This window comes from Battus philenor, unplaced genomic scaffold, assembly GCF_028537555.1.
Source record: "Battus philenor isolate CCGP_79_NKW_IND1 unplaced genomic scaffold, ilBatPhil1.0.hap1 SCAF_27, whole genome shotgun sequence".
In the NCBI taxonomy this organism is placed as follows: Eukaryota; Metazoa; Arthropoda; class Insecta; order Lepidoptera; family Papilionidae; genus Battus; species Battus philenor.
In genome coordinates this window covers 3,784,175-3,809,481 of record NW_027181690.1, presented here as the reverse complement: position 1 = coordinate 3,809,481, position 25,307 = coordinate 3,784,175, and the positions used below count along the sequence as shown (strand labels likewise).

The following is a 25,307-nucleotide window of genomic DNA, read 5'->3' as shown; positions in this document are numbered from 1 at the left end:
AGAAAAAATAAATTAATGTAACATATTCAGAGTGACCACTTTATATCGTGTATAAAAGCTTTTCACTTATTTGTTGTTAAGCGATCTTTATTCACCTATTTCTAGCTCTTACACCTATAACCAATCATCCTGTACATAAATGTATCATTGTTATCACAATTTTAGCTGTAGTACGCCCACTATATAGCTATAGCTTTTTAACAGGACCCGTTATAAACAAACTGTATGCCAGTTTCTTCCGACGTCCTTAACATATAAAAAAATTAGAGTTATACTGATTGGTTGCCGATTTTGTATAAACAGTCTAGATCAAAAAAGCTAAATAGGGCAAAACAATTAAATTTAATTCAGAGCATATTTAATATTGTTTATTTAGATATTTTAATGGAACTTGTGTTTAGTAAATAAGTCTGTCCGTTCTCAACGGATATAAAAGAATTTTATTTTTAAAACTACCGGAACACATTCTTTATAAACGTACAATTCTAGTCTCATCGCGTCATTCGATAGACGCCCGGGGCATCCCCTAAGATCGTTACGATTTGCACGATGCGGGCAGCGACTTCGACTAGGTCGTCGGTCCTTCTTGTGGAGGAACTACCCACGTCGCATGATGCTCTGGCATTTTGTTTAAATATTAGGGGCACCAGAAAATAACTCGCTATCTTAAATTCACACGACTACATTTTTAATAAGTTTTTATTTCTAACCAACAATATAATTATTCACTTTCGTTATCAACAACCTTTTGCAATCTAGTATACAAATCTTCAATGCCGGAGCGTAAAAATCAACCAGTTTTTCTGTAAAATATGTCGACACAAATGACATTACTTTTCGGTGCTTCTAATGTTTATTTTGAGGAATTATTATTTTGCGTAAGAAAAATATGGTACAATAATATATTTATGATTAATCTAAATATTTTGAGACAGCAGCTGAATTATAGTCAAAGAACCACAGGTGATGTAGGAGCTAATATTTTCTGACTACCAATGGGTGATGCCTATGTCCAGCCTGGTCTAGATTGGTGCAATCGCGACGTGTTTCTGCCGTCAAAGGGTAATGCTTCTGCATCTATTTTTTGTTGATAAGGACGCCAAAGCCATTGGATTAGCGCTATTTTGAAAATCTGTCTTATGGAGGATAATGTATCGTTATCATTATTTCAACCAATATGACCTCTGCAAGCTAAAGGCTTCATAACCGAACATATGCTGCCCTGAACCAACGATTTACCGAGATCTTAACGATGTCGTCGTTCCACTTAATGGAGGGCGTGCCCGCGTCGGCTGCACGAGCGATACGTATACGCCATGCCCACTGCCACTTCACACGGGCTACAAGGACTACACGGGCAAGCTACAATGGTGACCTCGGTTCATCTGCAGATCTCCGGACACCCCCTCTCTTTTGTTCTGGGTCACAAGATTTTGTAATTACTCACCTGAATCTTTTCCGCATCTCGTCAATAAATCGTAAACTGTTGAAAGTACAAAGTGAGTCATGGCTTGCAATAACAAACACAGGTTCTTGTAATTTGTTTATTCCTTCTTTACTGAGATTTTTTCGTACCGAATCTGTACCGTGAACAAAAAAATGTATTAATTTGATATATATATATATATATATATATATCTAGTTTGTCGCTAAGCCGGCCTGTGCAAGCAAAATACCTCTGCAAACAATTGAGGTGATTTGGGCTCGTTCGAATTACGTACGTAGATGATGACTATGATAAAATGTTTCACAGACAATAGGCTGTTTCTGGTACAAAAATTCCTCAGAGATATTCCAGATTCCTTTGGCATAAGCACTAGTAGCTTACGTACATATTTATAAAACTGTCATGTTTTTTGGCATGTCATTCGTCACACGAAAGTTAACTTTTCTAACTCCCGGTTAATTTTTTTTAAAACAAGGTTCATAAACATTTACACCGACAATCTTAAAATGTTTAACATTTTTGCCTAATAAATAATTCTCGGGTTATTTAAAATTGTAACCTACGCCTAAGTACACTAGAATTGTTTATTACTTGTCTGTATTTATTATTGATCTACCCTAATTTGTACCTAGGTCTTAGTCTTGCACGAATTTTACCTCATAATCTACTTACGTAATATTCGATAGTTACAAGCCAATAAAAAACAAACGATGCCAAATGGAAACGACACAAAAAGGCTCTATTGTACGGTACGAGGTCATCTAACATCCGACCGGCAAACCATATCATTCTCACAATATAATAATTTTACACAAATTGTAGTGCATATTACAAATTTTCACAATCACACGAAATTTACAACAAATACTCTTACTATTATTGTACTTTTATTGGAATTTTATAACAAAAAATAAAAACGGCAACACTTTCGCACCAACTAAAAACATGGCAACACTGCATTCATTTACTCGTTACACTTAAATTAGATTTTAAGTATTAATATCCAAATTAATCACAGAATAGCATTACAATTAATCAATTATACAGATAATACAAATTTAAAATAATATTCTCAAAAATTGACATTCGAATAATTGGAATTACAATGATTGTAAGAAATTATATTAAAATTATAATGTTCCATTCATAAATTTATTTCGACAATGACGTCCATAAATATTAAACAATAATGAAAATAATTATTTTTGAGTAAAGTCCGCGAAAATAAAACAAAACATGCGCACAAATGTACAATGAAAAAAAAGAATTATCGATACATTTTCATACAAATTGCATGTGCTTCAATATTGGCGGGCATATTAAATAGACCAAATAGACTATCACACTTCACATTCGGTACTTGGCCTGTTTCTGAGAATATAGGTCGAGCGAATATATAACGGATAAAACTTGGACCATATATAATTCCCTGGTAATTACAGATTATATATATAAATGTTGAGTCGTTATGAACGAGAAAAAAAAAGGTTTGAATAAATCGAAATTTTATACGTCTGCAATGAAATTACTACATTAGTTTCTTCAACATGACTGTACGATTTCATGTTCGACAAAACCTTGTACTAGTTTTGTTAGACTAAAAAATCAATAGTTCAAATATTTTCACAAACAACCTATGGCATTTGATTCAAAATTAATGGTATGAACAATCAATGTAAAATTCATTCATTAGAGATTAACTTTTTTAATTGAATCGAATATTTGACCTAATGGCCAGTTGTTGGCAATTGTCAAGTGACATTTAAAAAATATTTAAACTTTTTAAAATGCACTTTCAATTATAAGGCATTAGACTTATCCATTCGACCTCAAATATCTTAAATAAATTAATTATTTTTTTAATTTGATTTGTAGCTCAAAATCTGTAGAGACGTTTATTTCTAGTAAAATGTAATTGAATAAAACTTAACTGCGCAAGCTAATTTAGGATAAAATTTAATAAGAATAGTTTATAAAATTGCCTAACGGCTATCAATCCGAGTGAACAAACAATCGTGCCAACAATGTGTAGATTAGACTCCGGACGCAAAGGGTGACATAATCTGTCTGTTGACTTAGAAACCAGGGTTACGAATTCTTCTAGAAAGGAACATTCTCGAACGATCGAGAAGATTTTAAACATTTTTATTTACCCTAATTGACGGCATTTTTAACACTTTTTTGATAAACAGATATGACTGACGATATATATATATATATTTTAATTAAGTTCCGTGTGAATCTTTGCATATATAGTTAAAACATCAATATAAATATAATTTTGTATATTGCAAACCCTAAACTAATAAAAAGTTTAGACGTGATCGTGTAAATGGTGTCAGCGAAGCGTATCACGGAGGCTTGCGGTTTTTCCCGTCAGCATTTGTCGCAAAACTGGACGGGACATCTCAGAGCCTGTTTTCTAAACGATGGAACAAGGAAACGGTTGAACAGAAAATAAGTGCCCATTCATAACACGCGGTTAAGCGAGTACAGTCTTTCAGGATATTTGCACTTATCCTTTAAATTTGATAAGACGAACGTTGATCGTCCGCTCGCGTGTATATAATAAAAAATCTTCAGTTATAATACACCGAATTTCAACTTGTTACTTTTAAATTAAAATAGTTTTGATAATGATGTTATAAACCACACCAATTACTTTCCTATATTGTTCATTAACAATTTTTTAATTATTAATTATGACACGACATTTCGTGTCATATTTAATAATTAAATATTTTAAAATAAAATGACTACAAGAAATTAAATTAAATTCTCAGAATAGTATTCTTTAACAAATAATATCCCAACTGTCAAAATTAATAATTCGAAAGGATTGAAATGTGATGAAATTTTAATAAAAACCACTAAAGCATTATTGTCAAATACTTTTGGACGTCATTATCGATGTATCAGGTTACTATTAACCAATTACAATAACAGTGCCACCCAACCCACCATCCCGTGAAATTGGCATTATGTGGCTCATCTGTGATAGGATTAAGTGCCACACATCATCTAAGCAGTCTTAACAACTAAACACAACGGCATTGAGTATTATTATGATCTTGGTCTACACTGTGCTCATTTAATTAACAAAAATTAAAAATTGTGTGCATCTGCGGTGAATATTCATGGCACTATAAGTATATGAAAGAGCTACTAAGGACAAAAACCATGTACCTTTGGACACACATTCAATACCACCAGTCTTATCTCTCAATGATTTTTGGAAAAAAAAACCTAAAGTAATCAACTGCTTTTTTATATTATTTGCCTCTTCTATGTTAAACTTTTTACAAAATGAATAACATTCCTCATTTTTGGTCCCATCTCAGGCCTCATCCTTCAACTTCCATCCTTCATTACTTTCATGTTACAGTCCAAAGGTACACAGTAGAAAGCTTATACACTTTTCAGATATGTATTTGTAAATTATTATGAATTTTCACAACCAATATCTGTATGAGATACAAAGCAAATATGAGCAGAAAAGGCTCGAAATGAAGATTTAGGTATTGCTATTATAGAAAATAACACCCTGTATATATTAAAAATTATGCTTACACATTTCTAAGTTCTCTGTACAATCTGCAAAGCTTTAGACAGAAAATTACATTTGGAAGTAGAAAATGTTTCAAACATGCACAACAAACAAAAGCTCTTAAGCATCTGATATACTGGTTCCAGGAAACATTTTAGTTATTCAATTTTGATACATACCAATATACCATATATAACTTTATTGTCAAAGCAATGAAATAAAGAGAAAGATACATTATAACATAGGAATAAATATGTGAGATGTGGTTCCAGCCCAGTCATACAAGATTATTTGCTAAAATGGATACAGAATAAATACTATTAAGTTACATTGTATGCACTGGCAGAATATTTTTTAAGCATAATAAATATAAAGGTACAAGTATTGTTACTCAGTGTTTGATCTTAAAAAAATAAGACTAGAACAAATATTACGTCTCATATTCATGTTTTATTTTTATATAAGAAATCCAAAAAAATAATGATTCATATGCCAGTGAATGTCAAAGGATGTGACTAAATTGGTACTCCAAATGCTATCTATTATTGATAAAAAGAATGATTCACCGTTTTAATTAAAACTTGGGTAAACACTGAAGAACTATTAAGTATATCTTCATCAGTGATCTTGTAAAATTAATACAGTACATAGGTATGGCAGATCACAAATGGTAATAAGAATTACCATAAAATTGGATACAACAGCCCCTGGTCTTTAATCTATAAACATACAAAACTCTCTAAAACAAGAATAACAAGTATCCACCATTGTTTTCAAAATTATAAATAGCAGTTAAAATAAAAACTTATACTAATATAATAAACACTCATTCATATAGTTGCGATGAATATTATCCATGTTATGAGCATGGTGGCAGTACACAATGTAACCAAACATTCACTAACTTAAAGCTTTCGCAAACGGAGGGGTCGGACTCAAAACTTGAGCTTGGGTTTGAGCTCGTGCGCGCGACCGCCCCAGTCTAGCCGGTAGCACCGAGTCCGCCACGAGATCTCGGGGTTAAGGAGGGCAGCCGCGAGGACGAAAGGCGCACAACACTCGCTCCACACCCAACCGAGAAGGAACTGCACTTTAGTGAACGGTGGCGACCCGTTCTGGACCGACCGGAGCATCAACCAGTCCGATAGGAACCACACTAGCACATGCACCAAGAAGAAGGGTAACGGTTCCGCGCCGAATAGCTGGCCGGCGGCCCACGCGGCACCCGCGCCCAGAGGCATGCACTCGCTGAGAGGTTCCAGGAGCGCCGTCGTAGGAATCATGGCGATCCGCAGCCGCGCCCAGCGCGTCAGCCGCGCCTGCAATGCTCCCACTGATCGTGTGCCAGAGTTCTGCAACGCCGGCAAAGACGCTACGCGCATTCGCCATCCTCGCGATACAACCGCCTTCGCCATGAAGTAATCTTCCGCTAAATACTCCCCAAAAGCTGCCAAGCCTCCGGTTTCCTCTAATGCGCACCGTCGTATTAACGAAGACATGCCGACGTGACAGTTTATACCCAGGAAATCAGCACCCAGATACAGCCGCGCCTGAGCCGTTCCGAAGTATACTTTTTCGTAAACGGCGGCAAAGCCTTCGGCGTCACATACGAAGGGCATCTGATGGACGATCGCGACGTCGTCTCGCATGTGCTGTACCATATCGAGAAGAGTATCTTCACGCATTCGAATTCCAGCGTCACTTATAAGAATCAATGGGTATTTTGCCGCCAAGTAAGCCGGTTGCATGTTGTTGATCTTGGGATTAACGCCAACACACGTTCCTCCCGCGAAAAGACGCGCTTCGATATGTGGATACTTGTGTAAGAGGCTGTTCACTAGCATCACGGCGGGGTCGTGTTCGCTCTCGACACAAAATAGGACTTCGTAAGTTGGATAATCGAGCGTGAAAAATGTTTCCAGATTAGAAAATAAATTAGGATCAACCCCCGTTAAAGGCTTAAGGATTGAGACTCCTGGATAAGGTTGTTCCGGTGGCGACCGGTCGACCGTTCTGTGAAGTTTCCATTTGGAATACGATAATGCCATTATATGTATTAACCACAGACACACCCACGCAACAATAAAAAATATGGCAAAACCATACACAGTGTACACCATGGGGATCATAATTGTATAACTCTTATGTCGTTTTGGCGTTCGGGCCTCATAATATCGACTGCTTCGTGGAGTCCTAAAACGTGCGCTATGATAATATCATAACACTTAACTAATGAATAACTATAATGCTGGAGTAAAATAATTGTATTAACTGATTCACTGGATATTATCGTGTCATTTTTATCACCCGAACACCCCGATCGCGTTTATCACAAATTCACGATTCACGACTATATTTTTATGACAAACCGTTCATTTCATGCAGCACAACACAAGAACAACCGATCCTCGACAAACGCCGTCAATCCAACAAACGTCAATGTTGCCAATGTTAAACTCGGATATCACATAATTTAAATAAAAAAAAATTATTATGCTTTTCTGTAATTGTTTAATATTATTTATACCCAATTTTACAATATTGTAGTAAAATACATTGTTAATTTTCTAATAAGGTTTTATGTGTAACTTATCGAATATTGCCTCCCAGTTATCACTTCACATTATAAAATTATCTGTTTTATAGGTATTATGTTATTATGTTTTAGACAAAAATGGACAGTAAATATTTTACGTTCTTATTAACAAAAAATACAATATGGATTTAAACAAAATTAATCTTTCTTAAAACTTCTCATATTTTTTTATAATAAACCTTATGACAGTATAAAACATTTTTGCTATAAAGCTAATAAAAAATAACACAATACGTATAAAATATTAGAAATAAAATGAAATAAAGATTTAAATTACGTTTTAATAATTTTTTGATATGGCAGTTCCTAAACACGAGTTGACAACACCGATAATATCAGTTAAAATTATATACGCGGGCTATAGGATTTAAAGAAAATATTCCTACTTTCATTTTAAAGTGTACTGTTAAAAATGGATGCCAACAAATTATTACAAAATATAAATAATTTTAACGAATATGTTCAAGTTTCACATGAAGTGGCAACCAATTATAAAAATCTTAAAATACAAATTGACATATCTACAGTTTTAGCTTTGAAAAAAATACGATATTTCGAAATTGAGGTAGGTTGTTTTTTTAATAGACTTGTTCATAAATAAATTCATTTGACCTTTATTTTGCTTTAATTTTTGACTGTTCCTTTTATTTGCAGTATATTAAGAAATTTTCTGAAAATGGAGCTTGTATTAAATTCTTTGAATTGATGTTGCTAACGCCACCATCAAAAACATGGAGTCTTCTTCAAAAAGATCTTATATCAACAATCAATTATTGGCTTTTTTCAATGCGAAATCATATGATTTTATGCAAAAAAAGTTGGTGGTCTTTCATGCAGATACTGCTTCAATTCATAAAGGTGACAATTATAATTAAAATATCTTATTTGAAATATGATTTGACTGCACAAATTACATAACAATAATCGAAAATTTGACTGCAAATTAACTAAAAATACATTTGGTGTGTGATGAAAATGTTTTATTTTTCAAAACACACTTATTCGCACGCGCACGCTGTAATCAAAAGATTAACCAAAAAGATTCTCTTTTGCCATTTTTTTTCTCATTTTGACGCTATTTTTAAGATAGGCTATAAATGTTTCGGGGTAATCTGGATAAAGCATAATCCTATATTAAAAGAAAATAAAAATATATATTTCGAATTTATCAATGTGTTTTGTTAGTTTGATTTATTTTCTTGGCTCGGACCGTAACTACAGTATCACCGGGTTGCGACAGTTCGCCGTTAGCGCTTGCAGCGCGGCGGCGATAATCCTCTACCTCCACCCCTCTGTCTAAGACGCGGTACAGCGGTTTCGGTAATACTATAGTATTATTCGGTAATAATATAGTACTTATTTCATTTCAGGATATACTAGGTAAAGAGGGAACGGTCAGTGATGATTTAGTGGAGGAGACGGCTGAATGTATGTTGGCGTTAGCTACCTGTAACTTACCCGACGCCTTCCAAAGGCACAGCATCCTTTGCACTTTCAATTTATGCTGCGCTGACAGCAGCCGACAAATCAGATTAGCTTTGAGAAAAAAATTCGAATCTTATTTGTAAGATATCCGTTGATATATCTATTTTATTTTTAATTAATTGAAGCATTGAATTGTGTTATATTGTAAGTAATGAGGACATCTGTAGACAAACGAAAGTAGGTGGTATAGCCCAGCGGATTAGCAACTCGAAGTAGCAGTGTGCATACCACATACATCACATGACGCGAATAACTAGCATCTGTGGTGGTCTATGTCCAGAGGTGGGCGTCTTACGATTGAAATGATGATCGTTATATTGTACTATATTTTGGTTTAGGTACGTTAATTGTAAACAAGATTCTAATCGAAACGACTTTTTTGAGGTTTTTATTATTTTGTGAATAACTTATAATGTACAACTAATTGTTCGCGAAAAGCATGGTTCATGAATATGTTTTTAACCAGGGCCGTGCTCGGCTCAGGATCGCTTAATTTAAAGAAAAATCTTTGGCTTAAAAACAATTATGAAGATAATCAAATAGTTAAAAAAAATGGAGCGAATTACAAATCGTGGCGTCTGCTTAGTAGGTGAAATGTAAAAACAGTTCATCATTTTTATGTCAACCGAAAGACGCCCATTACAAGACATAAACCTTCCTCAAAGTACGCCAATGATTTCCCGCGACATTACTATGCTGTCGGTGGACCTAGTACGAGCTTGTCCACGCCGCTTCTACCGGCTGGTAGAGAGGACTATTGTCGGGTCTTCGATGCGAAAAAAGAACCAAGGTCTCCGCCGTAGCTCGTCTTAAGTGGCAGTTGGTGGGACCCCGCTCGTGCAATCAACGTCCTTCGGATCTTAAGGCAGGCCTTTGCTTTGCAGTGGTCTATTCGCTGACATGATGAGCTATGTAAATAAAATTAAAATGCATTTTTGTTCGAAGCGTTAAGCTGGCAGCTTTACTTGCAACCTGCGGGGATGTCCCGTTGCAATATAGCATCGTGGAAGCGTTAATGCGTTGGTTGCTGCCACGACACGATCGCAACGTGAGACTGGAGGCAGCCGCGAAGTGGTTTCCAGAAAACCTTTATGATAAGAGCACAGTGGAACTTTTCGTTGATAGACCTTGGCGCGATGTTTTTCAGGTACATGGCGTTGCTTCATATTTATTCATTTATTCAAATTATTACTCATATATAATCATTAAGAGCGACTGCTTGTGTACGTCAAGGGTGAATGTGTACCAAAGCAGGCCATGGTGGGTCAGTGAACAAGGTCTTGGCTATTGTCCTAAGGATGCACGCAGTGATATTAACATATGTTACCTAGAGAAAACGAGAACAAACATCGGCCAATATTATTCAGAGCTTTTAAACAGATTCGATATTGATTTAAAGCGACCCTCGCGTCAGTGTGTTTTTGAGTTGTGGCAGCGGCAATCGTGAGCAAGTAATTTGTTTTACAAATTATGATAAACAATATGCAAAGTTTAGCTAAGTTTAAAAAAAATGCATTTTTGGACTAATTTATTAGCAACAAATTATCTCATAATGTCTTGCATAAAATGTTTAGGAAATATATTTAACAATAACAACTTCGACACCTAACTTTGGTCTTTAAAATCTACCAGAAAGAAAATTACAGCGATTCGTTATAGTAAAAATCGAAGCGCAGTAAAGCAATACAATTTGGTTTGCACAGTGTAAAAGGTGCCTTCATGGCCTTTGTGTTGTAAAACATACATCAACTTTCGAATCTTTTCTTTTTTCTGTTAAATCGTTTGATTACAGTTTTTAGCCTTTGTTTTCATAGAGTAAATCAAATAAAAAAAGATGTTCAAATAATATACATATACAGAGATTTATATATACAGAGATTTACTCTGTGTTTGGCATTAATGCTATTGCACGACTACTACTGCATTGGCGGAAGTAGCTATATATTGGTCCTTTTCTTAAATAAAAACTTTTTAAAAATGTAGTCGTGTGAATTAAACATAAGAAAGCGACCTTACTTTCCAGTCCCCCTAATATTTTATACGGGCGCTATATTAATCTGACTTAATATCCACAAAAAGGTATTTCATATTTACAAGTTTCTAGGCGATTGTTACTAATTGTGTATTGATTGTTCGTTCAATAAAAAACTATGAAAGACCCGTTTTCCAGGACGCCAGAGATTTTCTCAATGCACACAACGCCTGCGGCAATCTCATCACCTCTGTAACGTGTAAGAGATTGACAATCGGTGGTATTACTTTAATAACGGTAAGCTATTTTATAATTTCTTAACCCCACGTTATCACAATAAGCCTATATTTTCTTCTAGATATTCCAAATACGCAATATACATCAATATTGCCAGTGTAATTGCGCTTTAAAAATATCTATCCCTATCCTATTTGAAATAAAAGACTTGTGTGACTTGTTCCGTACGGAACGCCATCACGAAATATGGGCATTTGTCAAAGGTTTAATTATACACGTGCGGGAATACTATCACGGAAGGTTCCCACAGTTAGGCGCATAAGGTACAAACTTGTTGCACTTCAGCTGTTGCTCGAACTGTCGATTCGTCATATGTCATCAAAACGATTATTTTGACGTCGGTCGATACTCGTGTGCTAGCAACCGGCCTTTAAAATATAATGGTCCAAGTGGCAGCTACAATATGTTGTGAAATGCATATAATGTACAGTAGCAACCAGAAGATGCATTGCTTTACTTCATAGGTTTATAACGAAATGTAAACAAGATTCAAATGTAAAAATGAAACTTAATATACTAAGTGGAACGTAACATTTTATTTTGTAATCGTAATAAATAAAAGTTACGTTGCTAGCAACGTGGTTTCGCGGGAAGCAAGTACCAAGTAAAGAGATGGAAACAAAAACAATTTACATGCCCGGCTCGTATTCAGGTCAGAATCACTTATATAATTAACAATAATTACGAAAAGAAATACAAAAACTTTTAAAGAAACTAAGTAGAAAACTTAACGAAATCAGTGAAAACTAAAATATGAGCATAAGAAACACTTATCTGTCCTTCTATTTATCCGTTATACTCCGTGTGTTACTTAATTTTTTGAAATATGATTTTCCGCTAATTTTTTTAGATTTTTTGGTACCTGGCAATTTAGATTTTTTATAACATACTAGCTGATCCCGCAAACGTTGTTTTGCAAAAAAAATTAATATTTTATTTTACAAATAAAAAATAAGGGTTGGTCGTAGAGGGGTGAAAATTTAGGTTTGTATGTATTTTTGTATGCTGTATCATAATAAAATAAAAACCAAAAAATTGTCTAAAAAATTAAAAATAATATTTAGGGGTGGACCACCCTTATCACTTAGGGGTATGGAAAATAGATAGTAACCGATTCTCAGACATACTGAATACGCATGTAAAAATCGGTCAAGCCGTTTCGGAGGAGTTCAAGTTCGAACACCGTGACACGAGAATTTTATATATTAGATTAAGTTTGTCATTTAAATCTTGTTTACATTTAGTTTATTACACAAAACAATACATAAGACATCTATCTTTTAGGCAGCAATAAAATATTTTTTTTCGTTAATAATACCAAATAATTTATGACAAATAGCATTATAAAAAAAGGATGTCACAGGTATACAACAGGAATATAGATATTGCATATGTTGTATACTTTGATAAATAATTGTACCTTTTTTAAATTAATACATTTTTAAGTAGTTCTTTATTTATAATTTTGATTGTTTTTATTAACTATTTTTTTAATTTTCTGTATGTTTGTATATTTGTCCGAGCCAATTCTAGGGTCATCGCAGGAGCAGAAAGTGAAGAGTGGGAGGATGTTCCGTCCTCACACCATAGACCACTGACCACTTTCTTTTACACAATTGTTAAATTATTTATTGTTAAAAATGTGGATATAGTATTGAAGATCTGTTACAAAGTGAGGCGTTCTAAACTATAGAATCACTGATGGGAATAGATCTTTCAATGAAAACCTTTTCCAGGGTACAGAGAGTAAGCAGAGTTGGTTAGATATGAATACAGCAACGAAATGCATGTCCGTTGTACTGGAGTCCCGGCAGCTTGCCCTTATCAGCAGCAATTACGCGGTGGCTTGCGAGTCGCTCGTCATAAGCGAAGCCAACACAAGCGAAGCGAAGTTACTTAGGTATCTTCACAGTAATGCTACTGAAACTTCATACGTATAGAAAGTTTTACGAGTAGATAGAGGTTCTCTACCCTTAAGGTAATAAAAGAGTGTTTTCCGAAGTTCACCCACCGGTGTTACATCGTGAACAGTTCATAGTCCTGTTCCACTTTAGCCGGTGCTCGTTGGTCAAGACACGGGTTTGCAAGCGGGCGATAAAATGTCTAGTTTCAAGTAGCAGCTACTCCACGGGGGAAATATTGGCCGCTCAGTTCCATCAGATCGTCGTCAACGCTCATGCTCTTTTATCCATTGCTCCCACCTCTCTGAGGTTTTTAGCGATTTTGGTAGCATTATAAAACTTATAGTGGTGACTATGAGACAGAAGACGCAACGTGGGTAAGCTACCATCTAGTTGGACGGACGACATTGTCCAGGTCGCGGTATCTCGCTTGATGCTGGCAGCGCAAGACCAGTTACCATGGTGATCTTTGGGGAATGCCTGTGCCTTGCGGTGAGGATCTATCGATTGAAGTGATGATGAAGATAAATCTTATCCCACTCCCTTTCTCTTAATGTTGCCACATTTGACTTACGAGCTTTTTCCAATATTACAAAAATAAAAGGCGAATCCCATTGGGTACGGATTTATTTGGGAAAATATTTGCATGTTGGGTTTTTTACATAATGGGGTAGTGTATCGCGAAATAATGTTTACCGTAATACTTCAATTGACTGTTTAATTATGACTGATACAAGATACAACGGAATTTTGCCTAACTTCAAATAACGTTATCTGCTTCTAGGAAAACATGAAATAAACATGTGAATGACGTCTGAGAGACGTTATTCACATGTTTTCACACATTCACAAAACATTTAAAGAGTCAATAAACAATAGCGCCGTAAATTGAATCACCAATTTATACTTAGGATGACGGTGTTAGCAAGTTGATTTTGAAGAAATGGACGATGCGATCTTGCTTTTGTGCGACAAAGTCTATGTAACAAGTGGGTCGTACAAACGTTGCCAGGCATTAGAAACTATCTCTCATTGTCATTTCTTACATGTCATCATTATTAATATTCAATGATACATCGTCTTGTGGCAAAACGACGGTGTCTCAAAAAAAAATCTATTGACTGTAAAAGTAAAAATAATTTTCAGGGAATCCCTCAATGTGGTTATATCGGTGACAACCTTAGAGCCACCATATTTGATACCTTCATTGAAACGTCTGAAAAGCGACGGAAACAAAAATATAGAAATTGTATTAAGCTCTAACAATGACCTGGCTAGAGTCAATAAAGCACTACGTAGGATTTTTGCTAATAAGTTTCAGGTACCTTTAACATTTTTTGTGAAATGATGTACACACAATATATTACCATTAATATCCAAACCCTGGCATATATACATGCATTTTCAATTAAGAATTTTTAATAATTCATATATCTTGCCCATCATACTTAAAATACTTTCATTTGAGTTGACTTTTACACTTTTGCACTTTTTAAACGTCAAATATTTTAATTATGAAGGTAGTAAACTACCACCGGCTCGGAATATTGACCTGCTGAGAAGAACCGGTCAAGAACTCAATAGCCACTAATCTTAAATGAAATCTAACAATTTTTGATATATACATATATACACACATATATATATATATATATATATATATAAATATATATATATATATATATATATATATATATATATAATATCAACCCTGCAAATGAGTCAACAAACTAAATTTCACACGCTAATATAAGATTTATTTAATAATACACTTTAAAATTGCAGATTTAAAAGTAAGAACATGAATATCTAAGATATCTTTTCGAACTTTATTACATATTCGTAGAATGTTTGTACTTGTATTTCAAAAATGTTTAGACAAGAAATGTAGGCGTTACGAGTTTTTTGATTTCTTGAGTTTACCTTGTGCGTGTCACTCTTTTTGTATAGGTTTTTATATTTTTATTGTAATGTATCGAGAAGCAATTGTCAGAATACTAACTTTTTCGAAAACATCTCTCATGGAATTCTAGCATTTTTAAACATTATAATCAGCTCGCACTCTTTTGTGTATAATAAATATAGAAATAATCCTTGTGGCGCTGCCCCACAATAAAATGGACAAAATGCAAAAAAAAAAAAAACAGTATAACGTGATTAAAATTTTTGTATGGTAGACGTTTAACACTTCCAATTTAACCTTTTAGGCACTAGATGACGTGGATAATTCCGTTTCAAATTCTCCGCAGCAAAGATGCGACAAAATACAAGTTAAAAACTGGGTACGAACTATTACATACTATAATATACTCTGTGAAGTACCAAAATATCTGTATCAAAAAATGGCACATGTAAAAAAAATATTTATCTTTGGTAAAACATGTCTGTTCCATTTTTACTTAATAAGTAAATGTTAATAATTGATATGTGTTACGTACATGCATAAACTAAAGTAAATTAAATATATATATTTTTTTAATTATTGATCTTAAAAACTGTATGATAATATAATATTTAATAGCATTATTTTATTTCGACTACCCAATAAATAAGACGCGACACTAAATTTAAATGTGGGTAGTCGTAATAAAAAATGCAATCTGTCAATAGTTGTGTTGTATTTAGGGGCACAACGCGTGTGTTTCTAATCCAGTGCAGACTACGCGACGCGGACAAACAGGTAGATACACAAACAAATATTATTATATAATGACTCTTTGAATTTATCGAAATCAATATTTTTGTACGTCTTCTTTGTTTAAAACTAATTTTGAAGCGTCACATGTTATTAGTTTACTTGAGGTTAAATGAAAATGCTCTCTTACATGTGCGAAGATAATGTGGGTAATAATTACCGATATACTTTTAAATGAGAATATGTGTTATAAGCAATAATGTTAGACACGGCTTTTAAAAATAAATAATAATAAGACACATAAAATTAGAAATATAAACCACAAGTGCAAAAATTAAATTAAATTAAAATTTATGCGATTACCGACATAATAAACGGCAGCCTGTGTACCTTTGTCACTAGGTTGTTTCTCGGAAATTTAGTAGCAATGAATCGCTTGACAAGATCCCAAAGTGCTTATTGGGTTAAAAATTTTAATTCATACAACAGTTTCCTCCTTACTGTGAGACGCTTATTTCGCATTAAATACGATTTACTCTAAGTACTTAAGTCAATATCCGAAAGCTTCTTTAATAAAGAAAAGGGCAAAGAATTACTTAGAGACGGGATCTTCACTAAATGTGTGACTCAAACCGGTAGGCCAAGAACTCGGAGCGAAGAGAACTTGCAACTTGATACTGCTTGTTCGACGCGACCCATGTTTATCTACCCGCAAGCGTTCGGCTGAATTAGGATTATTCCGCAGATCTTTCCGCCATATTATGATTTTATATTTAAAATGAAATCCATATAAGATTCAGGTAGTTCAGCAACTTAAGCCTAATGATTTAAAACTGCTCAAGTCGTATGCTGAAACAATGTTAGATCGATTCAGTAATTTTGACATCAGATTTTGTGACGAAGCCTATTTCCACCTAAACGGACATGTAAATAAACAATACTTTAGGTATTAGAGCAAGTGAAAATCTGAATGCTGAACACGAGAGGTCACTTCCTTCTTATAAGGTAATGGTTATGGGATGCAATTTTAATAGAAGAAATCATTGGACCCTACTTTTTTTTAAATATTCCGTTCGGTTCAATTCTGTTTTTTATGTAAAGATGTTAAACATCTTAACACAAGGTTGACAGCCAGATGGATTCATTTGTCGCACATCAAACGAGTGCCAGTCGGTGGACAAAGATTTTTTTTCCGGAAAAGCTTATTTCCGTTTTAGGAGAAATCGTGGCGTCTGAGATCCTTCTAAAGATTACTCGGAACTTTCACTTAAGGTTTCTGCAGGTAACGTAGGTTCAATATCAATACACAACGGCCAATTATACAAACTACTCTCGACGAATAGTTTGAACGAGTCATTTGGTCCTGATAAAAAGATCCTGCAAACCAATTTAGCAATACAACACATGACATGCATTTAGACCTGTTTTACACTAGTGTTCCGAGATTCTGTAACATTACGAGTAATGTATTCTTCCTTCCAGTTGAATACTGTAAATATTTAACTAATTATATGTACATTGGTTTATACAATTAAAAGTTTTCTCATCTATGTGCTTAGTATTATACATTTTTCTTGTTATTATAAATCTTAGCCGTAACTTTGGTGTGTATTGCTTCTTCTTTAATGAAAACTTTTAACTGTCTTTCTACTACTATTATTAATGTTTATTAGCTAAGTTATTCATTCTAGTGTTTCCATTCTATGTGACATTGTTGTTATGAACGGACCTTATCGCTGACCATGAGGAAACTACGTGCAGCTATTGTTTTTTTAAACACAACATATTATATTGTGATCATAAATATATATTTATAACAACCATCCTATTTTTGTTTTAAGGCTTTAATGAGAATTGTAAAAAAAATATACTGTCTGAAATACCGGCTGTAAAGTCCAGAGCGTCTTACGTAAAGGTATAATTTTTTTTTAACAAATTGTTTTGTAGATACATTAGCACAAACATCGATCATGTTATGAGACACTAGCTATTATTATGTAATGTAATATATTTCTGCAAATATAATGTCTGGTAATTAAATTTTATATCTATTGTTTTAAGAACTGCAGCGATTTTTTATTTAATTTTCAGTTTAACCAAAATTTCGTCGCTTTACCGCAACCCGAACGTCAATCGCCAAACATCAAGAATGTTTCTGAACCAGAAGTATGTCAGAGTTTAAACACCAGCGCGAATAAACTTAAATCTTACGGCGTTTGTCGAAAGGCTTATTTCAATTATTTACAAAAAGAATCGGCTTCCGACAGAGGAAACAAAAAAATAGATAATGAACAAACATCACCAGTTAGTCCATGTGAAAATTCTCGTAATTCTCTTTTATTAGCTACCTTTGGCTCTGACGAGTCTGTCATAACTGATGCATTAGAACGTTTGCCTAAAAGCCAAGATTATACCACAGATAATTTATTAGAACTGCTGGTTCAGGAGGCGCTTCAAAAAGATATTTCTACCACCGAAGCTAGAAAGAATATAGAAGACGAACATTTTAGCGACAAAGAGGCAAACAAAGGTGAAGCCGGCGCTAGTAAAAACTACACAGTTATTAGTAACTCACCATCCACCGAAGAATCGAACCCAGAAATTGTAGAAGATACTCAGTTTAGTAACGTTAATGTTGAAAGTAGATATCTCAGGAGAATTAAAGTATTAAAAAATAATAAATCATTTAGTTCACCCGTAAAAACATTACACGAAAAAGCTGTAGAAGATTTTTTTTCACAACATATTGCCGAAAATTACAAAGCCGACTTAGTTATAAGCCCAACGTTAGCCAAAAAAATTAACGAGACTAGTTCTGAGACCAGTGAAGATTTTGATGAACGTTGTTTTAAAAAAAATATGGTAAATTCTGAAAAAATATTGCCCGATTTAGAAGTTGTTGAATGTTTAAAATTTCTAATCGATTCAATTTGCACTGATTCTGAAAGGAATAAAGAAAATTTAAAGCATGATGTTGAAATTTTACCTAGAGAAGCTGGACTTCAATTAAATATTTCGGAAAACAAAATTAAATCGAAAGAATGCAATGAAGATTGTTCTGAAATTCATAAAGAGAGTGAAAAAAACATTGGAGAGATTACATTAAAGTTTAAGTCTTCTAAAAAGGCAACCCGTGCACTAAAACGACAAAATAAGTTAAAATTAGGCAGAAAAAATAATAATAAAAAAGCGCTTGCTACAGTTATTACAAAAGTTAATAAAGAAAAAAACGCAACCACTTCTCCCGGAACAGAGGTAAGTAGACCACTTTTTAAAAAAAAACGTAAGCTGTATTCCCCAAAAGATGAAAATTGGGATGATGTAGAGAAAGTTGTACCTGAGACAAAAGCTTGCCCTAGAATAAGGACAAAGCCAATGTGTTATGAAGAAATCGAGAAAGAGCGAAGTGAATACACAAAAAAGTTACGAAATCGAAGGTACAAAATAGAACGTGAAATACCACTGTCACCAAAAACTAAAAAGATGAATGATATGTTCGATAGCCTGAAAGAAAATCTTGTTAGTGATGAAAAAATAGTTTTAGTCGATGTAACCAATAAAGAAGCCCTTTATAACTTTAGTAGTGATAATGACGACAACGATTTTAAGGAAATTAAAATAAAACGAAATAGTTTATGCGCCAAGAGTAAAATCGATAATGCGTCTATAAAAGGTAAACCTAAAAAACAACAACGTAAAAAAAATACTCTGAAGAGGCCTAGAATAACCATAGAAAAGTCTGCAAAAAAACTAATAGATGAAAAAATGAGAGAAGCTCCACCAGATATTTTAAATACATCCCTGGAAATACACAAGGATTCAACAAAAAAAAGTAATGAGTGTTCACCTGTCCTAATTGTAGAACATGCAATGGAAGCAATTAGTGACAAAACTATAGCATGTAAAACCGTAAATAAAAGAACTGAAAAACAAGTATGCAACCACAATGAAGAACATATAAACAACAAAAATAATTCGCCGCTTACAACAGCCAAACATTTGAATACAATGAAGTCAATGGCAAATAGTGACACGACTGGAAGCACTGGAAGTCCTCTTCCGGGCCTGGTGGTGGAGACGACAACTCGGCGTAAATACACGGCTAATGATTCAGCGAACATGATCCAAAAATTTAAAGAATATAACAAATCTCACAAAATCGAAAATGATCCACACAGTGTAAATACGGCACCAATTTTGATGTCCGATGAGGACTGCGATAATGAATGGAATAACACTACAAAGAGTTCTAATGTTTCAAACAAGACCGTAAAAAAACCTAATGACCCCGTACATGTACCGGGTACATCGCAGTTACAACCAATAGAAATCTCAAGCAGAGAGCTAACAAAGAAACGGACAAGGAAGTCTAGTGGTAGTTATGAAACGGAAAAAGCTGAAAATAGTGATGTTATCAATGAAATATTCATTAGTTTAAGCGAAAATGATGAAACTGAAAATATTTCTGAAAAATCATTTAAAACAGTTGATTATTCACCCATAACAGCACATGGAGATCTCTCTCAGTGCCAAGGGGACTTACCTCCGAGTCTGGCATCTTTGAATAAAACAATAGAACCACGTAATTTGGAACTGATCGACGTAAACCAATCTGTGGAAGAATTTTTCATTCGGTTGAATCAGGAAGCGGATAAAGAATCCACGGACGAGTCGAGAGAAAGTCATTCGTGCTACGAAGATGAAAAAATCAGTAACCCAAACAAAAAAGCTAGAACCTTAGTGGTATCTGCTACTAGGTTACCGGCAGAAGTAGTCGCAAAGTGCTTACCAACTCGCCGCGTTTCCACTCAGAGACTTTTTATTTCACGTCGCAGTTGTTCCAATGAATCAAAGAGTTGCACCTCCAAAGCGAACTTTGATAGAAGGATTATAAAATCTGCGTCAAAAGCATCTCCAAGAACATCCCCAAAGAAACGTCGCTTCATATCAGAGATATCACCCATAAAGATGTTCGAGGACAAACCAATGGAGAGGCGATATTCCATTTCTTCGCAATCTTCCGATGATCTTGATAAGCATTACCGGAGTCTGTTAACGAAGAGAGCGCCGTCGCATACGGCAACTGTACTTGCTGAAGATAAGCCTTCGGGAGTACGATCGCAAAGCACATCCTCTAAGAAAATTGTGCCAAGTGATCCGGACACATCAGTCAAGAGAAAATACAACACCCGTTCACAGTCCTCCGTGAACTTTAAAAAGAGGAGACTAGAGAGGCTTAGTTCCTCTCCAGTGGCATCGGGCAGTGGTCTGAGCGTCACCCAGGTGAACGAATGGGTCAAAGCCGCAGTATCGACAACCAGTAAAGGTAAATTTTATCCTTTTATTTTAATACAATCTGTTCTCGCTCAAAATGCAGTAACCATCACGATCCAACACCACAGTCCAAGCCCAGAGTGGCTCTGTAAACATTCAGAGCTAGTTTGGGCTTGGACTGTTTTTATTTTTCTTTGTGTTTTTTGTTTATTACGGTCTACGTGGCTACGGTCATACTATCAAAACGCATTTAAACAATATATATTTTTTTCTATTTGATATCCCAAATGTTGTAATTCTTTATAAATATCAAAGAGGTGTGCAAGAGGCATACGCCTTCAACTGGTGAATTTGACTTTTGATTAAATGGTCGTGGCTAAGTTGGCAAATAATGATGATCACTAAAAATTAGTCCATAGTCCAATTTTGAAATTTATTTGTTACAAATAAATTTAATTTTTCAGGGTTTGATCCTGAGTTTTACTTCAAGGAAAGTATGTTGAATATTATGGAGAAATTGGATACTACAATTGAGAAAATTCATTTCAACACACGAAACATGTAAGGGTTTATGTTTAAAAATAAATTTAAGTCCAACAGTGATGTCCTATGCTGAATGTAAGTCTCCCTCACCCCATACACGTATATATATGCAATAGAGCCGGTTAGAAATGCGCTACAATCAGCATCTTCTGACAACGTTTATAAAGTCATCTATCTACATTGTAGGTGGATGTCTTGTAACACACTTACCGGAGCTTTAAGGTCCCGGCGGCCATCTGTTTCTGCCCGTTATGTGGCTTGCCCACTCCCGATTCAACTTGCCAATCTGTTGGACTTTACTGGATACTAGACTGACGAAAGTCTACGAATATCCTACATCTGACATGATGATGATAAATAACAAAACAAACAACAAAAGCGTTTGATGTTTCTCAGATTCATCAATAAGTTTATGGAAGATCAGAAACTTTTTTTCAAATACAAGGAGCAGCGGCGCGAACTCATTCGCACCACGGCCAAGGACATGCTGGTCAACATGGTTAAAGTGATGGACGCCGGGTTTTGTGAACTGGACAAGAGGTATACTATGATACAACAGATCTTGTTAGAGTGGTAATTCACAGTGGCTTGAAACCCAACTTCATAGGTTATAGGCTTTTTTTCATAGGACCGGTTCAAAGTGGCCTTCTATCTACCTTGTGGGTAGTAGACTTTCGCTGCTCTTGCCGATCCGTGATCTCCACAGCAATACGTTAGGCTCCAGCAGCCATCTGTTCTGCACGCTACTTGACCAATTACATCAAATTGAATTAGAAATTCGTGTTCATGGTGACCAGTTGAAGTGAGCACTTCAGAGAGTGCGCACGTTTTTACGTTTCTATGATCCATTCGGTCAAGGGAGTGTGGCTAAGTTCATACAAATCTTCTTTATTAGGTTATAGAACTTACAGTAAGGCATGGCCCTATTTAAGGATTGGTCTTGGGCCATCGTGGCGATCCAGCGACTTCCTGCGACTTTATTCTCCCTTGAAATAACATACTTAACCTTTGGTTGAAAATAAATTAGAAAGGCGTGATAAAGTAACCACTTTCGAATGCTATGGTACGGTTTTGACGTTTCTTTGGTGTTATCGGCCAAGCGGATTAGGCTTAAGCGATGCACAATTATAAGTCACTATTTTATTACCATAAATACACTATTGTGCTTCAGAAGAAGAGAGTTTACCTATTCTTAACGACATGGAACACTTAGAAGTAAACCGCAATTGCTGGTATTTCACGACTACACATCTCCAGAAATAAGAACAATTAGGTTTCTATTAGACACGCGGCATATCCAAAGGAACTACGTTTGTGAATGCTGTAGTTTATTGGTGACTTCTCTCAAAGCTTGTCGTGGGGGTCCTCAGGGTAACAAAGCTACACAGATATTCCGTGTAGCTTCTAGTGTGGCATCATCATCATTTCAACCGTAACACAATCAGACCCAGCGGTGGACCAGATCGTGGTGCACGTAATTATTTACTGTCACGTATATGGAGTGCTTAGAGTGGCTTATGATATGGAAATGGGTAAAAGCTCGGCTCGCAGCAGTATCGCTTCCCTTTTACAGGAGGAGAGTCGCCATACCTTCTTGTAGTTTTGGTGAAATGCTATGAGAATGATAGAAAATATGAAGGATAAAAGAGGGAAGAAATAGAGAAATTGTGAGGATGCGAAAGAGAGGATGAAAATAGGAAAGTTAATATATATCCCTGTCCCAAAAATAAGATGGGAGAAAGAGTAATATAAATAAAAACCGTACACTTCTACTGCTGGATCTTCCTTATACATTTCAAGTAAGACTTATTAGAGGCGGCCTGCATTAACCGTCTATCGACAAATTTATTGAGATCGTCTTTCAACCCTGTGGGTAAACGTCTATCGCTGCGCTTGCCGGTTAGTGGTGTCCACTCTAAAACCTTGTGGCGCTGGACCTTGGGCCGCCTGTTCTGCGCGTCCACTGCCACTTTTCTTCACCATTTTGCTGGTTACTTTGTCATTTCATTACTTATTCGATATTATAGCATAAACCGAGCAAATACCTATCGATACCTCGTTGAGCCACTATGAGTCACACAGAGTAATATTAAATTATTGGGTGGTACCGTACCACCAATAAGCCAGAGGATGGATATCACTTAATATCGCTATTCAGATTCCAGGAAACGGACGACAAGCTTATATCGGATCTGAAGAATCACACCTATAACGTTATCCGGGAAGACCGCAGGCAGAAGCGAGCTGTGGTTACCATTCTTCGGGAGGACATACAGGCAGCTATAGACTTTATGAATAAGAAGAAGTAGATTTGATGTTTTGTGAATTTGCGTATTCCATATTCTTTTTGCATGAACCGTTTTGATTTATTTGAGAATGTGTAATTGACATTCTCTGTGCAATGATTGTTTTAGTGTATATAGACCAGCGTCAATACACTACATATGGCTTAAAAACTACTGAGTTTTCCTATATTCATTATTGAAACATTTAAAGTTGTAAAATAAATAAATTCTTTTTATTTTTTTTTTTCAAAAATTTATAAAGTAATATTGGTACCTTTCTCTCAGCAGGCCGCAAATGTAATCAGCAAAGCCAACTTACTCAAATTTTGTGTGCTCCTATTTTTTAATCGAAACAAGTTAATTTTAGCAAATATTTTATTGTAATAAGATTTTGAATGATTTAGTTCCTGAGTAACGGAAGGGTACCGAAATATTAACATTACGCATTTTAAGTATTATATAGGTCGTAAATATATTAAAGATAATATGTTTTGTGCTAGTTTTTGTTTTAACTTTCCTTAAATATAACATGGACGTTCAGAGGTCTAATAGGGTCTCGTAGTCTTGCTGTTTTGTCATTGAGCCTGGCCGGCTTAGTGCTGCAGGTTATGCCTTTAAGATAATAAAACTTTGCACAGATATTGATACCGCTAGGACAGTGTATTTTAGTAATTTCCACAGCATTATATCCCATCGATTCATTGGGATAGAGGAATATTGAGATTGTTTGTTTTGCAAAAAAATGTACGGCTTAGGACCGCGGATCCTTTTGAGAAAACAGTAGATAGAAATTAATATTCTTACATTGGTCTTATAATATAGTTATGGCAATATTTTATATGTGTACAATAGTTAAATTAAAAAAAAATAGGGGAAGTCTATAATGTAATTACAAGGTACCGCAAAAAACTGTACCAGGATTTCGTTTGCAGAAAATCTGTTAGACAATCAGATTTTTTAGTGAAATTCCGCAAAATGTTTTTAAATTACTATTGATTAAATTCAAGATATACACAAAAAAATAATCGACAAAAAGGTACATTCAATAAATGAATATTTAAATGACTAATCCAATGTTCAGTAATACACATATTTTTTCCTATGGTGTACCAAAAGCGTAAATAAATAAATAATACTAATGATCTCCAAGTCCAAAGGTTAGACTTGAAGTTAGGGATGGGGAGGAGACCAGACCTCGGTACGCAACCGTAGGTTCTCTCTAACGAGAAGCTTAGGTCGTCATTCTTAACCCCATTAAAAAAATTGTATAAGGGACTCCTTTTACCCCGGCACAGTACAGGTACAAGCTGCGATTGAACCGGTGC

General features: G+C 35.0%; 2 protein-coding genes across 2 annotated transcripts; one reads left to right on the top strand and one right to left on the bottom strand.

The window, feature by feature from the left end:
* Positions 1–1,530: 1,530 nt before the first annotated feature.
* On the bottom strand, positions 1,531–7,406 carry GlcT (ceramide glucosyltransferase). Its single transcript, XM_068768911.1, has one exon. It carries the CDS (start codon positions 7,121–7,123, stop codon positions 5,930–5,932), a length of 1,194 nt encoding a protein of 397 aa, XP_068625012.1. The 5' UTR covers positions 7,124–7,406; the 3' UTR covers positions 1,531–5,929.
* A 596-nt stretch (positions 7,407–8,002) lies between these two features.
* LOC137925669 (protein Daple-like) lies at positions 8,003–24,414 on the top strand. The gene is made up of 14 exons (XM_068769142.1): positions 8,003–8,155; positions 8,245–8,448; positions 8,961–9,154; positions 10,021–10,222; positions 11,246–11,344; positions 13,081–13,244; positions 14,392–14,566; positions 15,453–15,527; positions 15,871–15,925; positions 17,722–17,795; positions 17,972–21,206; positions 21,619–21,715; positions 22,094–22,237; positions 23,856–24,414. The coding sequence occupies exons 1-14, from the start codon at positions 8,003–8,005 to the stop codon at positions 24,004–24,006; spliced, it is 5,022 nt and encodes a 1,673-aa protein (XP_068625243.1). The 3' UTR covers positions 24,007–24,414.
* Positions 24,415–25,307: the final 893 nt, after the last annotated feature.